General features: G+C 50.2%; 1 protein-coding gene and 1 long non-coding RNA gene across 2 annotated transcripts; both read right to left on the minus strand.

Moving 5' to 3' along the window:
- Positions 1-7,855: 7,855 nt before the first annotated feature.
- LOC131403148 (ral guanine nucleotide dissociation stimulator-like) lies at positions 7,856-9,860 on the minus strand. The gene is made up of 4 exons (XM_058537479.1): positions 9,839-9,860; positions 8,742-8,863; positions 8,440-8,540; positions 7,856-8,133 (listed from the first exon to the last, which is right to left on the minus strand). The coding sequence occupies exons 1-4, from the start codon at positions 9,854-9,856 to the stop codon at positions 8,009-8,011; spliced, it is 366 nt and encodes a 121-aa protein (XP_058393462.1). The 5' UTR covers positions 9,857-9,860; the 3' UTR covers positions 7,856-8,008.
- Positions 9,861-9,883: 23 nt separating this feature from the next.
- On the minus strand, positions 9,884-12,536 carry LOC131403151 (uncharacterized). Its single transcript, XR_009219237.1, has 4 exons — positions 12,488-12,536; positions 11,927-11,996; positions 10,337-10,405; positions 9,884-9,913 (listed from the first exon to the last, which is right to left on the minus strand). It is a non-coding gene; the product is annotated as an uncharacterized LOC131403151 (long non-coding RNA).
- Positions 12,537-19,479: the final 6,943 nt, after the last annotated feature.

Below are 19,479 nucleotides of genomic sequence, written 5' to 3' on the forward strand. Positions count from 1 at the left end.
GTTTCCATAGCCTTGCTGTAAAGTAAAGCAAGACTTTGTGGCCCACTGATTGCTGGTTCCAGCAGGGCCCATCTCTATACTTACCTCTAAACAATTAACTATAGATTTGTTATCCCAGTGAACAGCGATTTGGTATGGAACCTGTTTTATCAGTGTCATGCAAAAGTAGACATTTGATATGTCTCGAAGTGGGGATATGGATAATAATGTTGACGCAGAAGAAGACAACTGAAAATTCTCTCTGATCTTTGTTAAGTGTATCTAGATGCAGGGTATCTTGGAATCACTGGATTTCAGAACTCAAAAAGACTCATCCAACTCTTCATGTTACAGGTGAAGAAAATGAGGTCTAAAGAGGTTGAGAGATTTGACCAGGACTAATTCCTGGGACTAGAGAGAGATCCTCTGATTCTCAGCTGGCCACATTGTCATAGCATCTCCAGCTCCAAACAGCCAAGAGAAGCAAGGCTGTTGACTTCCAGGTAGAAGTGATTCCCCTGCACGTTTTTACTTTCTCTCTCTTAGATGCCTGCTCTGCCCTGACAAGGAATTTATCTGGTGTTTACGCTACACTTAAGAAGAGGAAAATGCTCCTGGCAAACATTATTGTGATTCAGTGTGGCACTGGAGAGCACAGTCATGAAAAAATGAGAATCAAAAGAATAAGAGGTAAGTAATATTAGAGAAGAAGAGAAAATCTATTATTTGAGTGGGACATAACTTATAAAGTTTACAACTGGTAAATAAGTTGAGTAATGTGAAAGGAAGCTAGATTCCTATATGAAACATCAAAAATACTGTTATATGAGCAAGAATTAGTTTAAACAAAAAGGAAAAGAAAGGGTGAGTTCACTCTCTCCTCCTGACCTGGGACGCCCATTGTTTCCTGCCCTTGGACATTAGAGGTGCTGGTTCTCAGGCCTTCAGACTTCAGCTGAGTTATACCACCAGCTTTTCTGGTTCTCCAGCTTGCAGATGCCAGATTGTGGGACTTCTCTGCCTCCATAACCTCGAGAACCAATTCCTGTAATACATCTCCACATCTCTATGTTTATATATATTCTATTTCTGTTTCTCTAGACAACCGTGACTAATACACGTGGATGACAAAGTCCATAGTAGGTGCACAGAGAGGAACTTTCCCAAAGCAAAGGAGGCTCCCCCACCCCACAGGAGAAAGCAACTCATCCTATCTGGCAGCATGCATCAGCACATGCACGCGCGCACACACACACAAACACAGCTAGCCTTGAAAATGTACTCAAGCTCAAACTCTCTCTCTCTGCCCTATAGGTCATCACAGTGGTTATTTCCACATGGCATGTTATAAATTCTTTGCAGTTTATTATGTCTTTCCTCGCGTTAAGACTAGGTCAAACAGGGGCGGTGAGTCTGTTTAGCTTTTTTGTAGATCACAGGTTTTACACCAGAGTTTTGCATGTAGTAGGTGCTCTATAAATAGAATGACCAAATAGTTTTCTCTCCAAACTGGAACATATTGAGGAATGAAAAGGGTAGTATTAATAATTATGATAGGACAACAGGAAAAATATCTGCTGAAGACAGAAATTGAGGATTTAAAAGGTAAGGTGAACTGATCAGTTTTACATTTTAAACAGATCACTGTAACTAGAATCTCGTTGGCTGATTACAGGGAGAGAGGATTTGGAAATCTTAAGCTGTAATTGCCAATTTATTGCAGTATACCAAAAAAACTTGATATCTTTGCATAAATGTAGTTAAGTGGATGGGTTTAAAATATTTCAGGAAGTGAACTTTTAGTATTTGAATTAGATAGGTAGGTAGGTAGTTACGTAGGTAGGTAGGTAGGTAGATAGACAGATATAATATATGAGCTCTTTTTGTGTGCAAAGCCATATGAGAACACTGTTGAGGGAAACATCTAGAAAATCTACATTAGTCATGTCTATATGGAGTATCCCATTTAGTGAGAACTGAATATTGAAAGAAAGAGATGATGCACATATAAGTAAAGTAGAAAAAAATATCAACAAAGAGGAAAAATGGAGTTTTGTAATTTAGGTTGCTAGAGCAGGAGAGTTCACTGTGTGGGAATGGTATTTTGTGTCATTTCTGAAAGGTGATTAGAAATGATTCAAAAGTGAAGAATCTGTAGGAGGATTCAGGAGGGTGGATGGATGGTTCATTGACATGAATGTGGGGTGGCAGAGTGTCCAGAATGACACTCAGGGACAGACAGGATATTAGCACAAACAAGTGAATTTGGGAACACTGAGAGAGAAGTGAATTATTTGGGAAAGTGTTTTTTTCAATTTGGAACCTGGACACTGTGAGTCGAGTCATCACTGATGGGCTGAGTGGGCAGGTACATACTTGGGTCTGGGGGGCAGAGTCAGATCTGTGCTGATTCTTTGAACATTTTTAGCTCATTAGTGATATTTGAAGCCAGGGAAATGGATATGATTGCCTAGTAGGAGGGTGCAGGTGGACAGCAGATGTCAGAGCAGGGCTGATGTCTGGGAAGCATCAGGCATTGTGGGTTGGTTATAAAGAGAAGCCAAGAAGTAACTCAGGAAGTTTGGAGCAGGAGAAGGACAGTGTAGCACTGGTGGATCCCAAGGACAAATGAGCTTTCTAAAGGAAATTGAAGGCCACAAAGTCACATGCTACTGCAGGACATGGCAGACAAATAATGAAAAGGCCACATTGGAATAGTAAGAGCCATGACCTGTGAGCTTAGCAAGAGAAGCATCCACAGAATGGGGACATGGGATGGGTTGCCAGTGTGGAAACAGAGGCATTGGGATGTAAGTGAACTTTTCACAATGAGTCCCTGGCAGAAGGGGGAGAGGGAGGACATCGAGGGTGAGGAGCATTAGGAACAATGGATAAGGGATTGGTTTGTAGATGGTAGAGATTTGTGCATATTTGAAACATGAGGCATGATCCCAGTAGGGAGGTGATTGAAAGTACTGCGAATATTGAAAGCATGAGGTCATTGAAATGGAAAGATGAGATGAAAATCAGAATGGTTTTAGCTAAGAAAGAAATATATCTGTATAAAACAACAGAAATGGTGTGATAAATGAATTGCTTATGCGGAAAATTTCTAGATCTGATGACTAGAGTGTGAAATAGTTCTTGTGTGGTGGTTAACAATTTGTCTGTGAGATATGAAGTAGGTCAAGAGAAAATAGTTTTATGGAACTCAAGAAATGGAAAGAAATTAACAGAGCATTCAGGAAGCGTTAGCGAATGCATGGAGGCCCATTGGTTGCTGCTGATTCTCTGTTGGGACCCCCAGGCTCCTCGTGTGCTCTCTCTTCAGCGGTGATCCTCAGTGCAGGTGTCAACATGGCCTGGCAGGAATTTGGAATCATCCAAAGTCAGAGGCTTGCAGGGCAGATATGATGAGAGTAAAGAATTAGGGAGCGTTGTCAGTGGGTTATTGAAATGATGGACCACAGAATCCAAGATTAATATGGAGGAATAGGAAGAGAGAAGGAAGAGAGCCTTGTTAAGATACTCTAACTGGAGTAATCTATTTTCTTAAAGAATGGTTGTATACGGTAGAGTTCTTTGTGTAAAAACTAGAAATGTGGAAATTTGTGGTGAGAATGTGGTGTTTCTGAGTTACTGATTTACAAGCAGGAGAATTTTGGGTGAAAACAGGCTCTGGGTGTGGAAGTGAGTATCTAAGGGTGGAAGAGTGCGTGATTTCATTAGAGATGGGACACTCAAAGGAGTTATGGAGTCCTTGGATCTCTGTGTCCCAATAACGTAGGTTACAGGGTACCAGCATGTGTATAGTTGTCAATGATAGAGAAGGGAAGAGAATAACATCCTTAAGCAAGACGGAGGAGGCAAGTTGGTCTGGATTTGCACTGATAGTGACACATCAGCTTGATAGTGTCCCAGAATCCCGTTCTCAACGTCTGATGCCTATATCAGCAGCATCAACATCAGCTGGGAACGTCTTAGAAATGAAAATTCTCCGTTGCCTCCCCAGACCTACTTGGGTTGAGTTCCAGCAATCTGAGTTATAAAAACTCTGCAATGATTGTAATGGACAGTATGATTTGAGACACATTTCTCCAGGGAGAGAAAGAGGGTGCAATATCCAAATGAGCTGCGAACATTCTCCATGGATGGTAGTCTTCATCCTCCTCTTTGTTCCAATTTTGCATTTTATTCTGTTTTTAAAGAGAAAGCTCAAAAAATATGTCCTAACTTCATAGTAGAAACAATGAGACCATGAAACTAAAACCAAGTAGAAAACTGAAGTTCTATGCAGTCTGAAGGCTGAGCAGCTGTATATTCCAGAGGTCAGTTACTAGAATCGCTTCCCATCCTGGCAGTGAGGTCATGTGCAGTCAATGGGAGGAGACCTTGGAGAATCCCCAGCAAGTCTGTGGATACAGGAGACTGCAGGGACTCCAGGCCTGCAGCAGTGAAGGAGAACTCTTAAGTCCTTTGGATTCACAAATACCTTAAAAACAGTTGCACTGGGGGGTCCAGGTGAATCCCTGGGCCGTGGCTGAAGCTGAGGGGTCTGCACACCAGCCCTGAGCCCACCCCTGGCCAGTGTCCATATTGGGCAGAGATGAGTCCTGGTTTGGGTCTGGGTCTCTCATAGCCCCTCTGCAGGCAACGAGCATCTTTTGGAGATATCAGGAGACAGACACAGAAAGTGAAGAAAAGCATGGGAGGGAGTGACTGTGGCCTCGAGGACAGACGAGATTGCCCGGGAGGCAGAGAGAGCAAGGAGCCAAGAAAGGCATCCTGAAAACACAGTGAGAAAAGCAACATGGGTGCTGAAGAAAAAGAGAGTGATGTGGTTGAGAAATTCCCCATGAGACAGGCTTGACTCTCACAGCATCTCTTTGTAACGTCCGTCGTGATCTTTACCTTTCATGATAACATCAATTTTTATTTACCATGATTTTTCTTCCTTTTTATATTAAAATTGATAGGATAATCGATGCTGAGGAATTAGTGTTTTGAACTTATATCTGTTTTTTCATTGAGTGTTAACTCAATGAAGAGATGATACCTACTTGAATGAGATTTATCTTTTAATATATATTAAATCTGATTCCATAAATTATTCTGATTTTGCATGTAATTTTTTTTTTTTTTTAGCTGAGGGAGATTCACCCTGAGCTAACATTTGTTGCCAATCTTCCTCTACTTAGTATGTGGGTCACCGCCACAGCATAGCTGCTGAGTGTTGTAGGTCCACACCTGTGAACAGAACGTGGGCTGCCAAAGCAGAGCTTGCCAAACTTAACCACTAGGCCAGGGGCCAGAACTATGATTTTGCATCTAATTTTAACATAAAATCCATCAATCTTTCTCTTCTTTGTCACATGTTAATTCAGACATAGGTCATTTCTGTATCATGAATTAAGTATCTCTTGTTTGTTACCTGGCAAACCTGTGTAGCTTTGATTTTGGAATCTTAAAAATGAGCATACCCCCTGGGGGCATTATTTTCCCCGTAGAGAACCTTGGCAGCAGACTCATTGCCTTCCTTCCCACACTAGATCCAGAGTCGTGGAAATGTGTTCGCCTTGCACACAGCACAGAGCACATAGGAATTACTCCACAAACATGTGGTAAGTGAACAGTTGGTGGCATCATCAGGTCATTCACAGAACGAGACTGAGAGAGAGCTTCCTTAGGTCAGGAAGGAGAAGCATTCCTTTATATTTTCAATCAATGTTTTAATTTGTAACATTGTAATGTGAACACCGAGTATACTATTTGTATCAAAATTGTGTTCTGAAAGTTTTCAAAAATCTCTAAATCTCAGAGTAGAGGAAAATCAACCTCTGTGAACCTGTCACTTGCTTCAAAAATTATCAACTCGTATACCATCTGGCTTCGTTTATCCTCACACCCACCCCGCTAGAGTTAACCAGCTGAGATGACTGAGAGCACATCATTTCAGCTATAAATATTTTCAGTTTCTCTTACAGATAAGGGATTTTTTGAACACAAACACACTAATGTTATCACACACAAAAATAAAAGTGTCATTCCTATAATCAACTATCTGGTCAGTATCCAAAGTCCCCCAGTTTTCTCAAGATGATTTCCTGGTTTTGCATTTTATTGGAGTCAGGATCTTTAAAAAACCCTTTTTTTGCAATTGCTTGATGTGTTTCTGAAGTGGCTTTTACTCTCTTACTAGTTCATGCATCTTGATGTTTGGGTGGGATATGCCTGTGTGTGTTTACATGTCTACACCAAGCTGTGAATTCTTTCTTTCCTGGATGGCAGTGCCCTGGCAGGAAGGGCCTGTGCTGTGGGAACCAGGATTTCTACTCTGCATCTGGCTGAACTGAAAAGGCGTCCCTGGGTGACACTTGCAGCCTTCAGAAAGGAGGGGGAAGAAGTACCAAGGAATTCAAGACAATGGCCCTTGTCTTACAGGGTGTTTCCAGGGCATGATGTTCAAAATGCCGGGTGGTAACCCTTTAGCTCCTAGTCGTAGGGTGGATTCTGGGTGTGAGCTCAGAGTAGTGTCTGTTTACCACCCATGTGGGAAGCGTTTCAGTATTTTAATTGGTAAGTTTGTGTCTGTTGTGTCTGTGTTGTCTAAGATGGGTTGCATTCCCCTGCTGGACCCACTCCTATACCTGCCCCTCTCGTGCCTCATCTTTCAAAACTCCCAACAGGCAAGTTTCACATCCCTGTAACACACATCCACATAACCACAGCACAGACTGGGGAAAAGAACACAGTCATCCCAGGGGCTACGTGCTCTATGCGCTCAGGCCCAGCTGCCCCTTTGGGACAAGTCAGTAACAACACGACTGAGTGTGTAAACTAGTGACTGTCTGAGACCATGGACCTCAGAACACCAAGGTCCCAGATGTCACCCTAGGCAGCAATGGACAGTGTGGGTCATTCAGTGGCCAGGATTAAGGTCTATTATCTTGGCAAACCAGAGGTCACCCCGATCCATCAGGCCCAGCCAGGGAGGAATGGCCACGATGTACCTGACAGAGAGGCTGGGGGCCTTCTACGGAATTTCTGCCCAAAAAGAATCATATAAGGAAATGCGGGGATGCTGGAAATCCTAGTTCACAGGGAGTGGCGAGGTTTATGGAAGAAAGTCCTATTGTAGGTTTAAAAGCTGCCTCATGAATCTTTTCCTCTGGATATGAAACAAGTGGGAAAAGGACTTCCATGGCATGGGCCAGGATCCCAGGAGGATTCCAATCTAGGCGAAGGGTGAACAGGGAGCCCTAGAGGCGGCCTGATGGGGATGTCCTGTCGGCCCTTAGTCCATCAGCACATGGTCTTCCTCTGGCCTTGTCTTTTCCACATGCAAACTTTTATCTTTTTACATTTTTTCCTCATTTAGTGTTGATGCAAATCTAGAGACTGATTAGAAAACGGTAACTTCCAATAGTTGGTCAAAAGAAACCTCAATGGGAGAAGCAGAAAACATCCTTCTTCCTGGAAAGCTGTAGAAAGACAGCCGCTGCCCTGGGGAAGGACATGGTCCTGGCAAGTGGTATTTGAAAGACATCTACATTTCAGTGGTTGTTGCTCTGCCTGGGAAAGTCCCTCCAACCTCTACATCCAGGGAGATCTGAGGGGCTGTCTCTGCTCCTGGCCCAGGTGAACCACACTGAAATGCACCTGTCCTCTGAGGAAGGGGGACTTGAGGGTGTCATTCAGTAGCCAGGGAGGGGACTGGCCGTCCTCCCTTCTCCCACATACCATAAGCTCTGACCATACATGAGTTCTTAATTCAAGGCGGAATGTGAGATTCTGTGTCTCATTTACATGAGCATAAGCAGTGAAAGAACCACACCACAACACCCAGGCTGTGACAGAAACAGAACTTACTGCAACATTCAAATCTGATATTTACTCTTAAACATATACTAATGCTCCTCCTCAATGGATAAACAGTCCCTGGGGTGCAGATGTCAGGGATTTGGAGGGGGGTCGTGCCCTCCGCCTGGGGCTTTAGGGGAAACCAGGGAAAGTCTTCAGATGTCCTCCTTCACTTGGGGTGGGGGGGGAAGAGCTGACCCGGTGCACCCCGAGGGTCCCAGTGGCCCTGCTGCTCAGGAGGAGCTGCACTTGTGGTCTCCAGAGGGTTATGGCTCCTTGCCAAGGGCACGGTGGCTGAAGAGAAGAAACAGACTATTTTGGGGAACCTTCCTGAGATTCACGGCACACCTCCCTGCCCCACAACACTCTTATCCAAACCCTGTGCCGAGTGCTCAGTCCATCAACAGCACCTCGTTTGTCCCTGATGGGGGAGGCATCATTTAGCATCACTCATTTAAGAGGAGGCAACCGAGTCCCAGAGAGGAGAGGGGAGCGGCCTGTCCCAGGCCTGGCCAGCACTGGAGCTGGGATCCAGGCCCATGCTTAGCCCGAAGCTGTACTGAGCCCCTGGATTCAGTCGCTGCTGCTCCTGACACTCACTCGGCCCTGAACTGGAGGATGTCCGGTTCCTCTTTCTCCTGAAGAGCCGCATTTTGCTCGTCTTCTGGTGTGTGGGCTCCAGCCGGCAGGAGAGGCAGTAGCTACAGGACAGAGTGGCCTGTGAGCTACCAGGAGCCGCACCTCAGGTGTCCCTCCCAGAGCCTGCCAGCAGCTGAGTCCCGGTGCCCCATGGGTCACCACGCAATGAGGTCTGGGGCTGATCAGGGAGCCAGGCCCCACGCTCTGCAGCCGGCCGGCCGAGAGAGTCTGGCCTGCCCTCACCCAACTCCTGTGCCCCTCACCTCTCATCAACACTGAGGGGCTCCATCGCCTGGAACCAGGCCCCAAATCGCTCCTCGGGATTCAGGTCATATTCACTTGCAGCCTGCTGGAGCAGCTGGATCTTCCTAATGACTTTGTATTTCTGGGAGGAAGGACAGGATGCAGACAGGTCCCGGGTGGGGAACCCTGCCAGGGACTTGTGCGGAGTGAGGATCTGGTCTGGGGTCTGTGCTCACTCGGGAACCCTCCTTCCTTCCCACTCCATTCAGGACTTGCCTGTCCTCACAGTTGGCTTGAATTAGTTCCTCATCCAGGAAGGTGTCCTTGATGCCAGCCCCTCCCGCACCCGCCAACGTGATGGGATTCCCAGCTTTGTAGCATCTAACTGTCCCAACAAATATAAGACCCGAGGGATGAGGACACGTGACATCTTGCCACGGGAGGTCTGTGATTTCCACTTCCCCACCCTCCCCACAGCTGCTGACCTCACGCCATTTCTGGAAGTTGACCAGATTTCCCTGGAAGGGAGACAGCCAATGTCCATCAGTAACGGCCCCCTAAGCCCATAACCAGCCCCCATCCCACCCCTTCTCAGGCTGCAGGAATGTCAGGGCCCGGCAGAGGGCAGACCTTCCACAAAGAGAACTTGACACTGGGCCAGGCTCTGGGCTCCAGAGCAGGAGGGACAGGGGAGCTGAAGCCAGAGACCTTGCAGCCCACCCATTTCTGATGACAGACGGGAAGACTGAGGCCTCAGGCAAAAAGGGACAGCTGGACCACAGATGTGCTTCCTCACTTGCAGGGGCTGATGGCACTCCCCCAGGGGCAGGGCCCAAGGGGGAGGCTGAATCCAGCTCAGACACAGCCTCCTGCAGCTTTGCAGGCAGGCAGCTATGAGCTTCACTAGTCCTGAGAGCCTGGTAGGGGGCTTACGCGGAGCCTCCATTCACGCATCACTAAGACGGGCCTGACTCTGACTCCCTAGCTCCCAGGGGTGGCCATGGTGCTCTCATGAGAGGAGGTTTGCCAGGTACAGAGAGCTCAGGGCCCAGTGCAAGGCTCTCGCCTCCCAAACCACAGGATCCTGCTCCCTGGCCCCACCTCCAGGCTCACTCACTTGTAGATCATCCTCCATCCCAATGTCCAGCAGTTTCAGGTGATAGAGGAACGTGCCCAGGAAGGGGACGACACCCTGTGAAATCAGGGTGGGAGTGGGGATGAGTCCCAGCTCTCAGGTGCCCCCATGGACCCTCCCCCAAATCCCTTCACCCCAGCCTCCTGCCCACCGCAGACTCCCACAGAGAGCAGCCTAGGACCCTCAGCAGCCTCCCCCCTGTTGCACCCTCCAGGACCACCCAACGTCCCCCGTCAGCTACCAGGGGCGGCTTTTGGCAAATCCCAGGGTGTGCGGTCCCTGCCACTCCCCCCGCAAATCCATCTTGCGCCCAGCCATTCCAGGCCTCCTCCTGGTCACTTCCAGGGCAGGCATTTCAGGCTCTGGGGCTCCAGGAGCTGGGCTGGAGGAGGAGGGACCCCTCTCTTGGGGAGGCCTCCAGCCGTGAGGGGTGAGACCCCCTCCTCTGACACCTGGACCCTCCCCCTCAGGCCCCCTCACCTGCTGCTGCTGCCTCTCCTGGGCTCCCTGGGGGTCCATCTCTTGGGTGGCCCACACAGAGTTCACCTCCTGCAGGGTCAAGGACAGGCTCAGGGAGGCCATGCTACCTTCCCCGTGTCTCCCAGGCCCCTGATCCTGGACCCTGGACATCTGATGTCTATGGCGGCTCCCATTCCAGAGTGATCTGATTCTAGATCACTCCCAGCTCCAACACTCCCTCCTCTGTGCCCTCAGGCCTGCCTAGGCCCCTAAGCCTCTCTCCTCCTCAAGAAAGTGTGAGGAGGACTCCCATGCCTCCCAGGGTCCCCTGAGGACTGTGTCATCTGACTGTCACCAGTGCTCTCCCCTCCCCCCTCGAGGAGGAGGAGCACAAAGCCGCTGCACATTCCTCTCCCCCTTGTACCTCATCACCCCTGTGAGGCCTGCACCACAGATCATCTCCCTCCATTTCCCAGATGAGGAGACCGAGGCCCACAGAGGGGTGGTGACTTGCTCAGGGGCCACAGAGGAGAGACCACTCCCCCTCCCAGCCAGAGGCCCTGGCCCCCGGCCTTCACTCCTCCTCCAGACACACCTCTGACCAAGGCCCTGTCCTCTGGACTCTCGGGGTGTGTTGAGGCCCTCAGTCAGCCTGAGCCATGGATCGGGAGGCACAAGGTGTCTCAGGGGGCATATCCAACTGGCTTCTGCCTGTCCCAACCCCTGGGGTTTTCTGACTCCAGCTGGACCTGAGGCCATGCCAAAGGCCTCAGCTCCCTAGGATCCCCTCAGGATGGTCCCTGCACAGAACTCCTCCTTCATTCACTCAGGAAGGGGACCCCCTTGTGCCACATCTGAGTGACAGTGTAGGGGGTGACCAGGGCGTTGGGTGATGGTGACATTTGCATCCTTTTTTACTTGGAACCTTCTAATGTCCTGCCAGGAAGGTCCATTAAGAATCTGTAGGTTCCCCGATAATTCTCATTGCCATCTGGGGTGTATCCTTATCAACAAGTCACCTGGGGAGACTCTCACTGAGTTTTCAGCAGTAACCACTATCGGGATAGAGTGCAGAGTCCCAGAGAGCACACAGTTCTGTGCCAGATCCACCATTCGTTCCAAGGCTGGGCAGCCCCTGTGTCCACCTGGCCTGTGTGACCACACAGTGCCCGTCCCTGGGGCAGGCAGAGTGCCCTTCCCTGAGAGGTGCAGTGCAGATAGAAGGAGCAGCAGGGACCTGGCTTCCTGAGGACAGACCGGGCTGCTTTAGGAGGAAAGGAACCCCCACCCACTCCATCCACCCGCCAGCCTGGAGGAAGATGAGGGCCAGCTGATGGGCCCGCATGGAAGCTAGAGACCTGCTCATTCTGCCAGCTCCTCACCTCCTGGAACAGTCCAAAAAACACCACTCTATCCCGTGACCAAGGCCTCCTGCCCCAAACAGTCCCCACCTGCCCTTGCAGCTCACACCACCTGCTTCCTGTCAATCTGGACAAAACAGACCGTTATGTCTCAGAGAAACTTTCAGTGAAAAACTAGCCAAAGCACACTCTGCCTGGTCCCTCCTCCCCCCTCCCCTCCCCTCCTTCCAGATCTCCAGCCTCCACGCACCTCCATGAGCAGCTTCCTGCTCTCCCGCTGGTCCGTTTTGCACAAGGTTTTAAATTTTTGGCAGTTCCTCCTGAGGAGGGAAAAAAGGAAAGAAACACTGTGGGGTGGTTTAAGGGTAAATCCCTTTTGTTTGAAAACCCAGAATTATCCAGACAGCCTGGATGAGCGTTTTCAATGTGTGCTCTGAGCCCTGAGGTCTCTGGGACTGGGGAGGGAGCTCTCCTGTTGTCACCTGGGGCCTTCGTTCTCTTATCTACTGAACAAATCTGTTTTAAACAGTCTTGATTTCAGGTGGACAGAGAGTTCTGTTGCTGCAAAGCAAACCCTTGAAAATGTTCAATTTAGTTCGAGCCAGGGTCTGGCACTTAGGGAAACTGATTCCTAAAGCAGAACCACTGGCCTAAGTTTCCAGAAAGACTCCAAGCCTCCCAACCAGGTCAGACCCTGTCCCCAGGGTTCACTGTCTCCCAGGATGTCCCAGCTTACTGAAGGGCAGTGGCAGCCCTGTGGGGGGGTGTCTGGTTCACCCAGGTGGTGACGCATGGAGAGAGGCCTACGCACCTGGACACCCGTCCCCACGTCTTTTTTAAACGCTGAATGGAGGGGCTCTGCAGGGCCCAGAGGATGGCATGGAGTGATGAAAGGTTCCTCAGGCCTTTGCACTCCTGGGGAAGGGAAGGGAATGAGCTGTGAGGGGAGCTGGAGCCCTGCTTCCTCTGGCTTTGGTCACCTCATGGACGTCCCCTGTCCTGGATGAGACAGAGGCTCTGGAAACCTGAGAAGAGCACAGCTAGACCCTGATGAGGAACACTCCCAGGGAGGAGGATTTTAGCTCAAGCCAAGGAAGGAGCCCAGGAAGGGGTGAGCATCCCACCACTGGGACCAGGAGTCAGGTCATTGAGACACTGGCAGGAGGGGCCTAAGGACTGTGCAAAGGCTCAGACCACAAACTTCAATCCTGACAGCTGGAAAAGGAGAAGGGGCAGTTCCCACGACTCCAGAGAGGGGCTCAGAGGGCCTCCCACATCTTACCTTGGCCACCTGGATCCAGAGCTCCACCAACCTGGCCCTGTCCTGGGCTGTCATGGTCGGGTCCCCGAGGCAGGTGGTGATGACACATTTGACCACTCTGATAAAGTGGGTCATGGTGGCACGAATGGTGGGTGCCAGGAACTCATTGGCCCTGTTGTCCCACTGGGACCAGATGGAGTCCAGGAAGTGGCGGGGCATCAATTTCATGAACAGCTCCTGGGGAGGACAGGGAGTGTTACCCAACCCTGCCACATCCCAGCTCAGTGTCCACAGCCCCCAGTCCCAGGCCGGGTCAGTGGTGAGAGCTGGAGCTCAGGAAGCTGAGAATGTGGCCTGAGACTTGTGGGAGTCCCTGGGTGTTGCCTGTGTCCCCTGAGAGCACCCAGCACAGGATGACCCAGGACCCGATACTGTGGTGCAGGATAGTGACATTTGCTCCCAGCCCAGTCTCACTTCCTCCAAGCACCAGAACTCGGCTCCTGCTTGACCATCTCAAGGGGAATCTTCCAACCATTCTGATTATCCTGGGGTCTGACTCCTCTTTCAGATGCACATTCCCCCAAGGCAGCAACAACCACGGGCTTTGATTGTCTGCCATGTAGTCATGGACATATGAGGTGCCTAATAAGTGCTGAGGCTCTTGAGGCCTCTCGGGCAAATGAGTATTCTACCCGAGGACCTGATAGCACTTCAGTGAGCTCCCCACCCCCAGCAAAGAGCAGACTCTGCCCAACTTCCTCTCTGCTCCACCTCATCCATCTGCACAGCCACTCTGCATGGCAGATGCTCTCAGTGTCCATCTCTCCTGTCCACATGAGGACAGCAAAGGCTCGAGAGTTAAGAAGGCTGCTCAGGTCACATGAGGGTAAGTGGGAAAGCAAGAGGTTGGACCGAGATCATGGGATTCTAGATCAGGAAATGGCAGGTCTGGGGCAGCTGATGGCACAGGGGAAGGCCGGCCCCACCTGCCCTGAGAGCCCCGCTGCTCACCACATCCATCAGTGTCAACTGCTCTGCCACCAGCCGGGGAGGGAACTCCAAGAAGTCAGGCTTCTCCTCTCTCAGCAGCTTCTTGGTGCTCAGGTCCGAGGGGCAGGTGGGCTCCAGGGCTGGATCTGGCTCTGCTGTTATCTCTCCAGGTGGAGGGAGGATTCTCCCTGGAGCCAATGGTCCAGCTGGCTCCAGCTCAGGAGCTGGCACTGGGGCTGGAGCTGACGTCGGTGGTGTCTCTGGCCCTGGAGGGACTGATGGAGGTGACACTGGCTCCAGCTCTAGCACAGGTGGTGGAACTAGAGCTGGAGCTGGATCTAGCCGTGGAGCTGGCCCTTGCTCTGGCTCTGGAGCTGGAGGCAACTCTGGAGATGGTACTGCAGCAGGAGAAAGAAACAGTTTCACTCAAGTAGCTGACTTCCCCTGTGCCTGTCAAAGCCAGGAAAGACCCCACTGCCTTGAAGTGAACCAAGCCTCTGAACACTCTGCAAATTGTCATCCCAGACTGCAGTCGCCTCACCTTCCAGCTCTGCCTCAATGGGCCGTGGATGCTCCAGCTGGACCTGGAGAAGGTAGGCGTGGCCCTGCAGCCCCGAGCCAGGCAAGCTGAGATGCAGAGAGGCCAGCTTCATGCTGAAGCAGGGATAGTGCAGGGGCTCCCAGAAATCCTGCCCTGGGTCCAGGCAGGTTCCCACCAGAGAAGAGATGGCACTGGGGGAGGCAATTGGGCAACAGAGTCAGAGGCCTGGCCTTTCCCTCCACACTTCTCACCCAAGGCACCCTGGCTTGGGGCTGGGCCCTATGCCTGCCCCTCTCCATCCAGGTGAGAGCCACAGGGCAGCCCTGACCCCTGTGAGGCTGTCCTGGCAGTGGCAGGCCTGCTTATCCAGCAGGTTGACACAGAGTCTGTTGTGACTCTCTTCCCACTGACACTCTTCTCCTGAAGGTCTGGGACACAGCCCACCCCAGCACTCCATGCACTTGTGCAACTGGATTGAGCACTGAGACAGATTTGTGACCAGGTTGCTCACACGCCTCCTGTTCTGGGCCTGGAGGCGGTGGTCAGAAGAGGTAGATGTGGAGAAGGGGAGGCAGATTCAAATGGGTCTGTGGTGGGAATGGGTTTCTAGAGGAGAACTCAGCCCAGCCACCCCTCTGGTTCCCAGGGGTCCTGGCACCCATCCATAGCTCTTTGACTCCTGTCCTCCTGGAGTGGAAGCCACCGGGCCTCTGCCTTCCCATGGGAATCAAAAGATGCGTGAGATGCGGCTTCTGACAGGCTCCCCTCAGCCACAGCCTCCATCTCTCCCCCCACAGCTTGTTCTTTAGAGACAGGAGGCCGTCCTTCTGCACCCAAAGACCACTCACTTTTTTAGGTGGTCCTGCGCTCTGCCCTCCTGGCTGGAATAAGGGGAGATGCCTCCAGATGTAAAGGAGGCTATGAGGGCATCCCTTGGGATGGAAGGTGGATGACAAGACCTGCGAATGATGTCTAATGTCAATGTCTGACTCTCAGACGGAAATTGAGGCCACGCATTGTGTCTCCTTCATTCACTGGGTTTACTGTCTCCAAATGTCCTGCATGCAGTAGATGCTTAATCTACATGGTTTATTGAATGTAGTCCACCCAGAACCATCCCAGACACCTGAGTGGGCCTAGGGCCTCTCTGCTGCCCCAGAGATCCTTGACTGGCTACCCCAAGGAAAAGGACCAGGACCAGCTGGATGGAATCTCCAACTCCTTGCCAGGGTGGTTTCCATGTGCTTTTCCAAACTCAGAAAGGCCGCATCTCAGAGATGGCTGAGGCAGACTACTTTTCACGGGGAAGAGAGAAATAAACACCATGAACAACCACAGCACGTCCACAGCCCTCTCTGCAGAGCCAGGCACCAGGTAAGCACCCGCCATGGCTGATCCCATTAGTTCCTACAATATCCCCATGAAATTTATCCTCTCCCACCCTACTTTTCAGAGGAGCAAACTGAGGCTCAGAGAGATTTGCTGACACTCCCAGGACACGCAGCTGGCAGGGAGCAGAGTCACCACTGTGCTGAGGAGGGAGTGGCCACTCACCTAGTAAACAGCTGGTCCAGGACCTGGTGGGATGTGTCTAAGGCCAAGTAGTTGACCATGAAGGTGGTGAAGCTAGAGATGTTCCTCCTCAGGAAAGCTGGTGTGATGGACTCTGTCAGCTTCTTCATCATGCCTGTCTGGAGGGCCCGCATCCTGCAGGCCTCATTTAAATTCACGGTGTACTCATCCTCACACTGAGGGAGAGGAGGAGGTACATACACTCAATGACATCATGGTGAACCAGCGGGAGGATTGAGGTGACTTTCTACCCTCCTGTGTAGCTGGTGGGAAGGAGTGGAGGTCCAGATTCCTTTGGGAGTGGGACTGTGGAGCACTCTAATGAGAAAACCCTGGGGGGTTCCAGGGGAGACTCAGATTTGAGTCTGCATTCTAGTAGTGCCTTGGTCATCTCAGAGTCCTGGGTATGAAGACCCCTCTGCACCCACACTCACCTCAGACCGGCCCTCTTCATTGATGGGCTGGTGCGCCTGTGTCCTCTCCAGGGAGATGGTGAACTGGAAACCATCTACCAGCTCCTCAACCATCACTTGGGTGCAGCTCTGCAGCGACAGTGCCCAGAAGTCAGGCCAGGAGGCATCAGGGGCCTGCCTAGACTTCGCCACAGAGGGAAACCCCACCACAGTTCAGACACAGAGGGGCATCTGCATAGTCTCCATCAAGGAAGGAATGTGATGAAACCTCGACGGCCTGGGATTCACATGTTGGTAGAAGAGCTTGGTCCCCAGCACTCACCTTCCTCTCCTGAAGCCAAGATCTTCAGTATGAACATGACACACCACCAGATCTCCACCATTTAGCTACCTGCTCCTGCTCAGGGTGGTTCCTCCTCATACTACCTTCTCTAACTCCACCTCCCACATACACACACACACACACAATGAGGGTCAAAGGGTGTGGGGCTGTCCATTTGGGATCACAGTTGTGTCCTGACCTAGAGTGGGCTGCCCTGGGCTACGCTGTTACCTGATGGTTCCTCCTGCTAAAAGGCCACAGGCATTCGAGGTGAGGGCTGAGCCAATGTCTAAAGCGACTTAACATGCTCTCATTCTTGGCTTTCCGGGGGCCAGAACCTCGGAAAGTCACGGGACAACACGAGAACATCCTGCTGTGTCGAGTGTCTCCACTCAAATGAACTGGACAGGAGGCTGTGGTTACAGTGTGGGTGCCTGGTAACCAGAGTTCTAAGTTCTGTTGGGGGCTGTCACCAAGGAAGTGAGGTCACTTCTTCAAGGTTCTATTACTTGGCCCCTTCCTTCAATCAGACCCACTCAAAGCCCCCGGTAGACTGTTGGCTGCTCTCCCTCCTTGCCCATGTCATCTCCATCACTGTACACAGATATCCATGACCACCCTCCCCACAGCTCCTTGGGAGGGGAACCAGTGGCCAGCTTTGAGGAGACAGAGCTGAAGTCACACCTCTTTTATCCTACCAGTTCTGTGTCCTGGAAAAGCCACTGTGCCTCTCAAGATCTCCCCAGTCTCCCAACCTGCACAATGGGGGTGGTGCTAAAAACAGCTTTCTAGGAACATCGTCAGGTGTATATGAGATAATACCTACAACACCTGTGGATTGGTGTCACATGTGTCTAATGCTGGCCCTTCCATCTATGTCAGTTCCATCTGTGCAGCCTCCACAAACCCCCACTCCATACTTCTTGTCACACATCATTGGCCTGAATTTGGTCTGGTCACTCTTATATGCAAGAGGGCTTAGGAATTTTATCTTTTAGTTTGTTGAATTGCCACCCAAAATAAAACTGATTCTCTGTTCTGAATATTAAGGGAGAAGGTGAACATTGGAAACAACCCGTGCTCTCTCCCTACACTAACCTTCAAGTTGAAGGGGAGGAGATGAGCTTTTCAGATGAATCAAGCATGTATTTACCTACCACAGGCTCTCTTTTCTTGTTGTTTATTCATCCACAGAGAACAAGAAGCCTTCTTCCAAACCAGAATGTATGAGACTACCACTGCCCTCTGTTCCCAGCAGAATGACCAGAACCAATTTGTTGGCTTTTATTTGCCTGGCCCTTGTAAGTAGATCTGAGAACATTCTTTCTATGTCCTTCATAGAGTGGGCCTGGGAGGGTCTGACGTTGTAGAGAATTGTAGGCAAATAACAGGCTCCTGAAAAACTGAGTCAAATTGGAATCTCTGTAATTCAAAGAAGGAGAGTGATATCAGCATCATGGTGGAAGAAGACACCTCCTGTTTTTCTACTCCTGCACTAACAATGCTTTGGCATCCATCCATAGACAAAAGTGCCTTTGTGGGAGAAGTGGGATCCAGCACCATATGGCAGGCGACACAGAGGGAGTCTCACCCACCCATGCATCTGGTAATAGGCAGACAGACCTCGGTCCCAGCTCCGGACCCTACAGTGGCCTGTGAACCAGCTCAAGCTCCTTTCAGCTGCTGCATGGAAACCCCTGAAAACACTGTCTTAGATCATGACACACAGGAGAGGGCCTTTGTGGAAGTCCAGGTTTCAAGAAGAGAAGTCCCAGCCCTCTGTTGGAGCACAAAAATATGAGTGTGGATGGGCTGAAGAGTTTGGGGGCATTGGCAGATAGGTACTCTTAGAGGGCTTTAAAGGATGTGGATCCTGTAACTGCACTGAGCACTCCATCAAGAAGTCTCCCACGACTTGTGGGCTATGCCTCACGCATGGATCTCCCCAGCAGGCCCTTAGGCACCCCCAGTGCTCTGCGTGCCTCACATACACACGCCTCCACCCTAGGGCTTCTTCCCTGTGTATGCTCCCAACAGTGGTGGTTAGAGTGAATTTTGGAGGACAGCTAGTGAGCACGTGCAGAAACTTGGTCCAAATCTGCAGGCCAGAGAGAGACCACAAACTTGAGGTTTGTGGAATACAAAAGGGAGGCTGTCAGCGCCCAGCCTATTACATCACAGCATCAAGAGAATGCATACAAGCTGGAGAATTCTGCCATTAGTGAACAAATTAAAAATGCTGGGATTATACTGGTATAACACATTAAAATACAAATGTATTATTGAAACATATATTAAGTTTAAAAAAATGACATTTCAAATGTTGGAAAAATTAAGTTTGAGAAACCTTGTAGGTGGTCAGTAAACATCTGTCCCTCCCTCCCTCTCCAGAGCAGCCGTATGTATATGTATAGATACACACACACACATATATATACCCCTATAAGTTCTATATAGAGAGAGAAACATGTGCGTGTGTCTCCACAAACGCTCATACATATATATAATGCATGTACCTATGTATATCATATACGTGTATGTATACATGATAGAATACTCACATGCATATGTGTATATCTCTACAATTTCACCTTCAATAAGGTAAATTTATGGTTTGTATTGACGCTAAATAACTCTGCATTTTAACTTGTTAGGTCTGTTTCGGTTTGTTTTCCCCAAACTTTCTGGTTAGTCCTCTGGGCAC

This window comes from Diceros bicornis, unplaced genomic scaffold (assembly GCF_020826845.1).
Source record: "Diceros bicornis minor isolate mBicDic1 unplaced genomic scaffold, mDicBic1.mat.cur scaffold_55_ctg1, whole genome shotgun sequence".
In the NCBI taxonomy this organism is placed as follows: domain Eukaryota; kingdom Metazoa; phylum Chordata; class Mammalia; order Perissodactyla; family Rhinocerotidae; genus Diceros; species Diceros bicornis.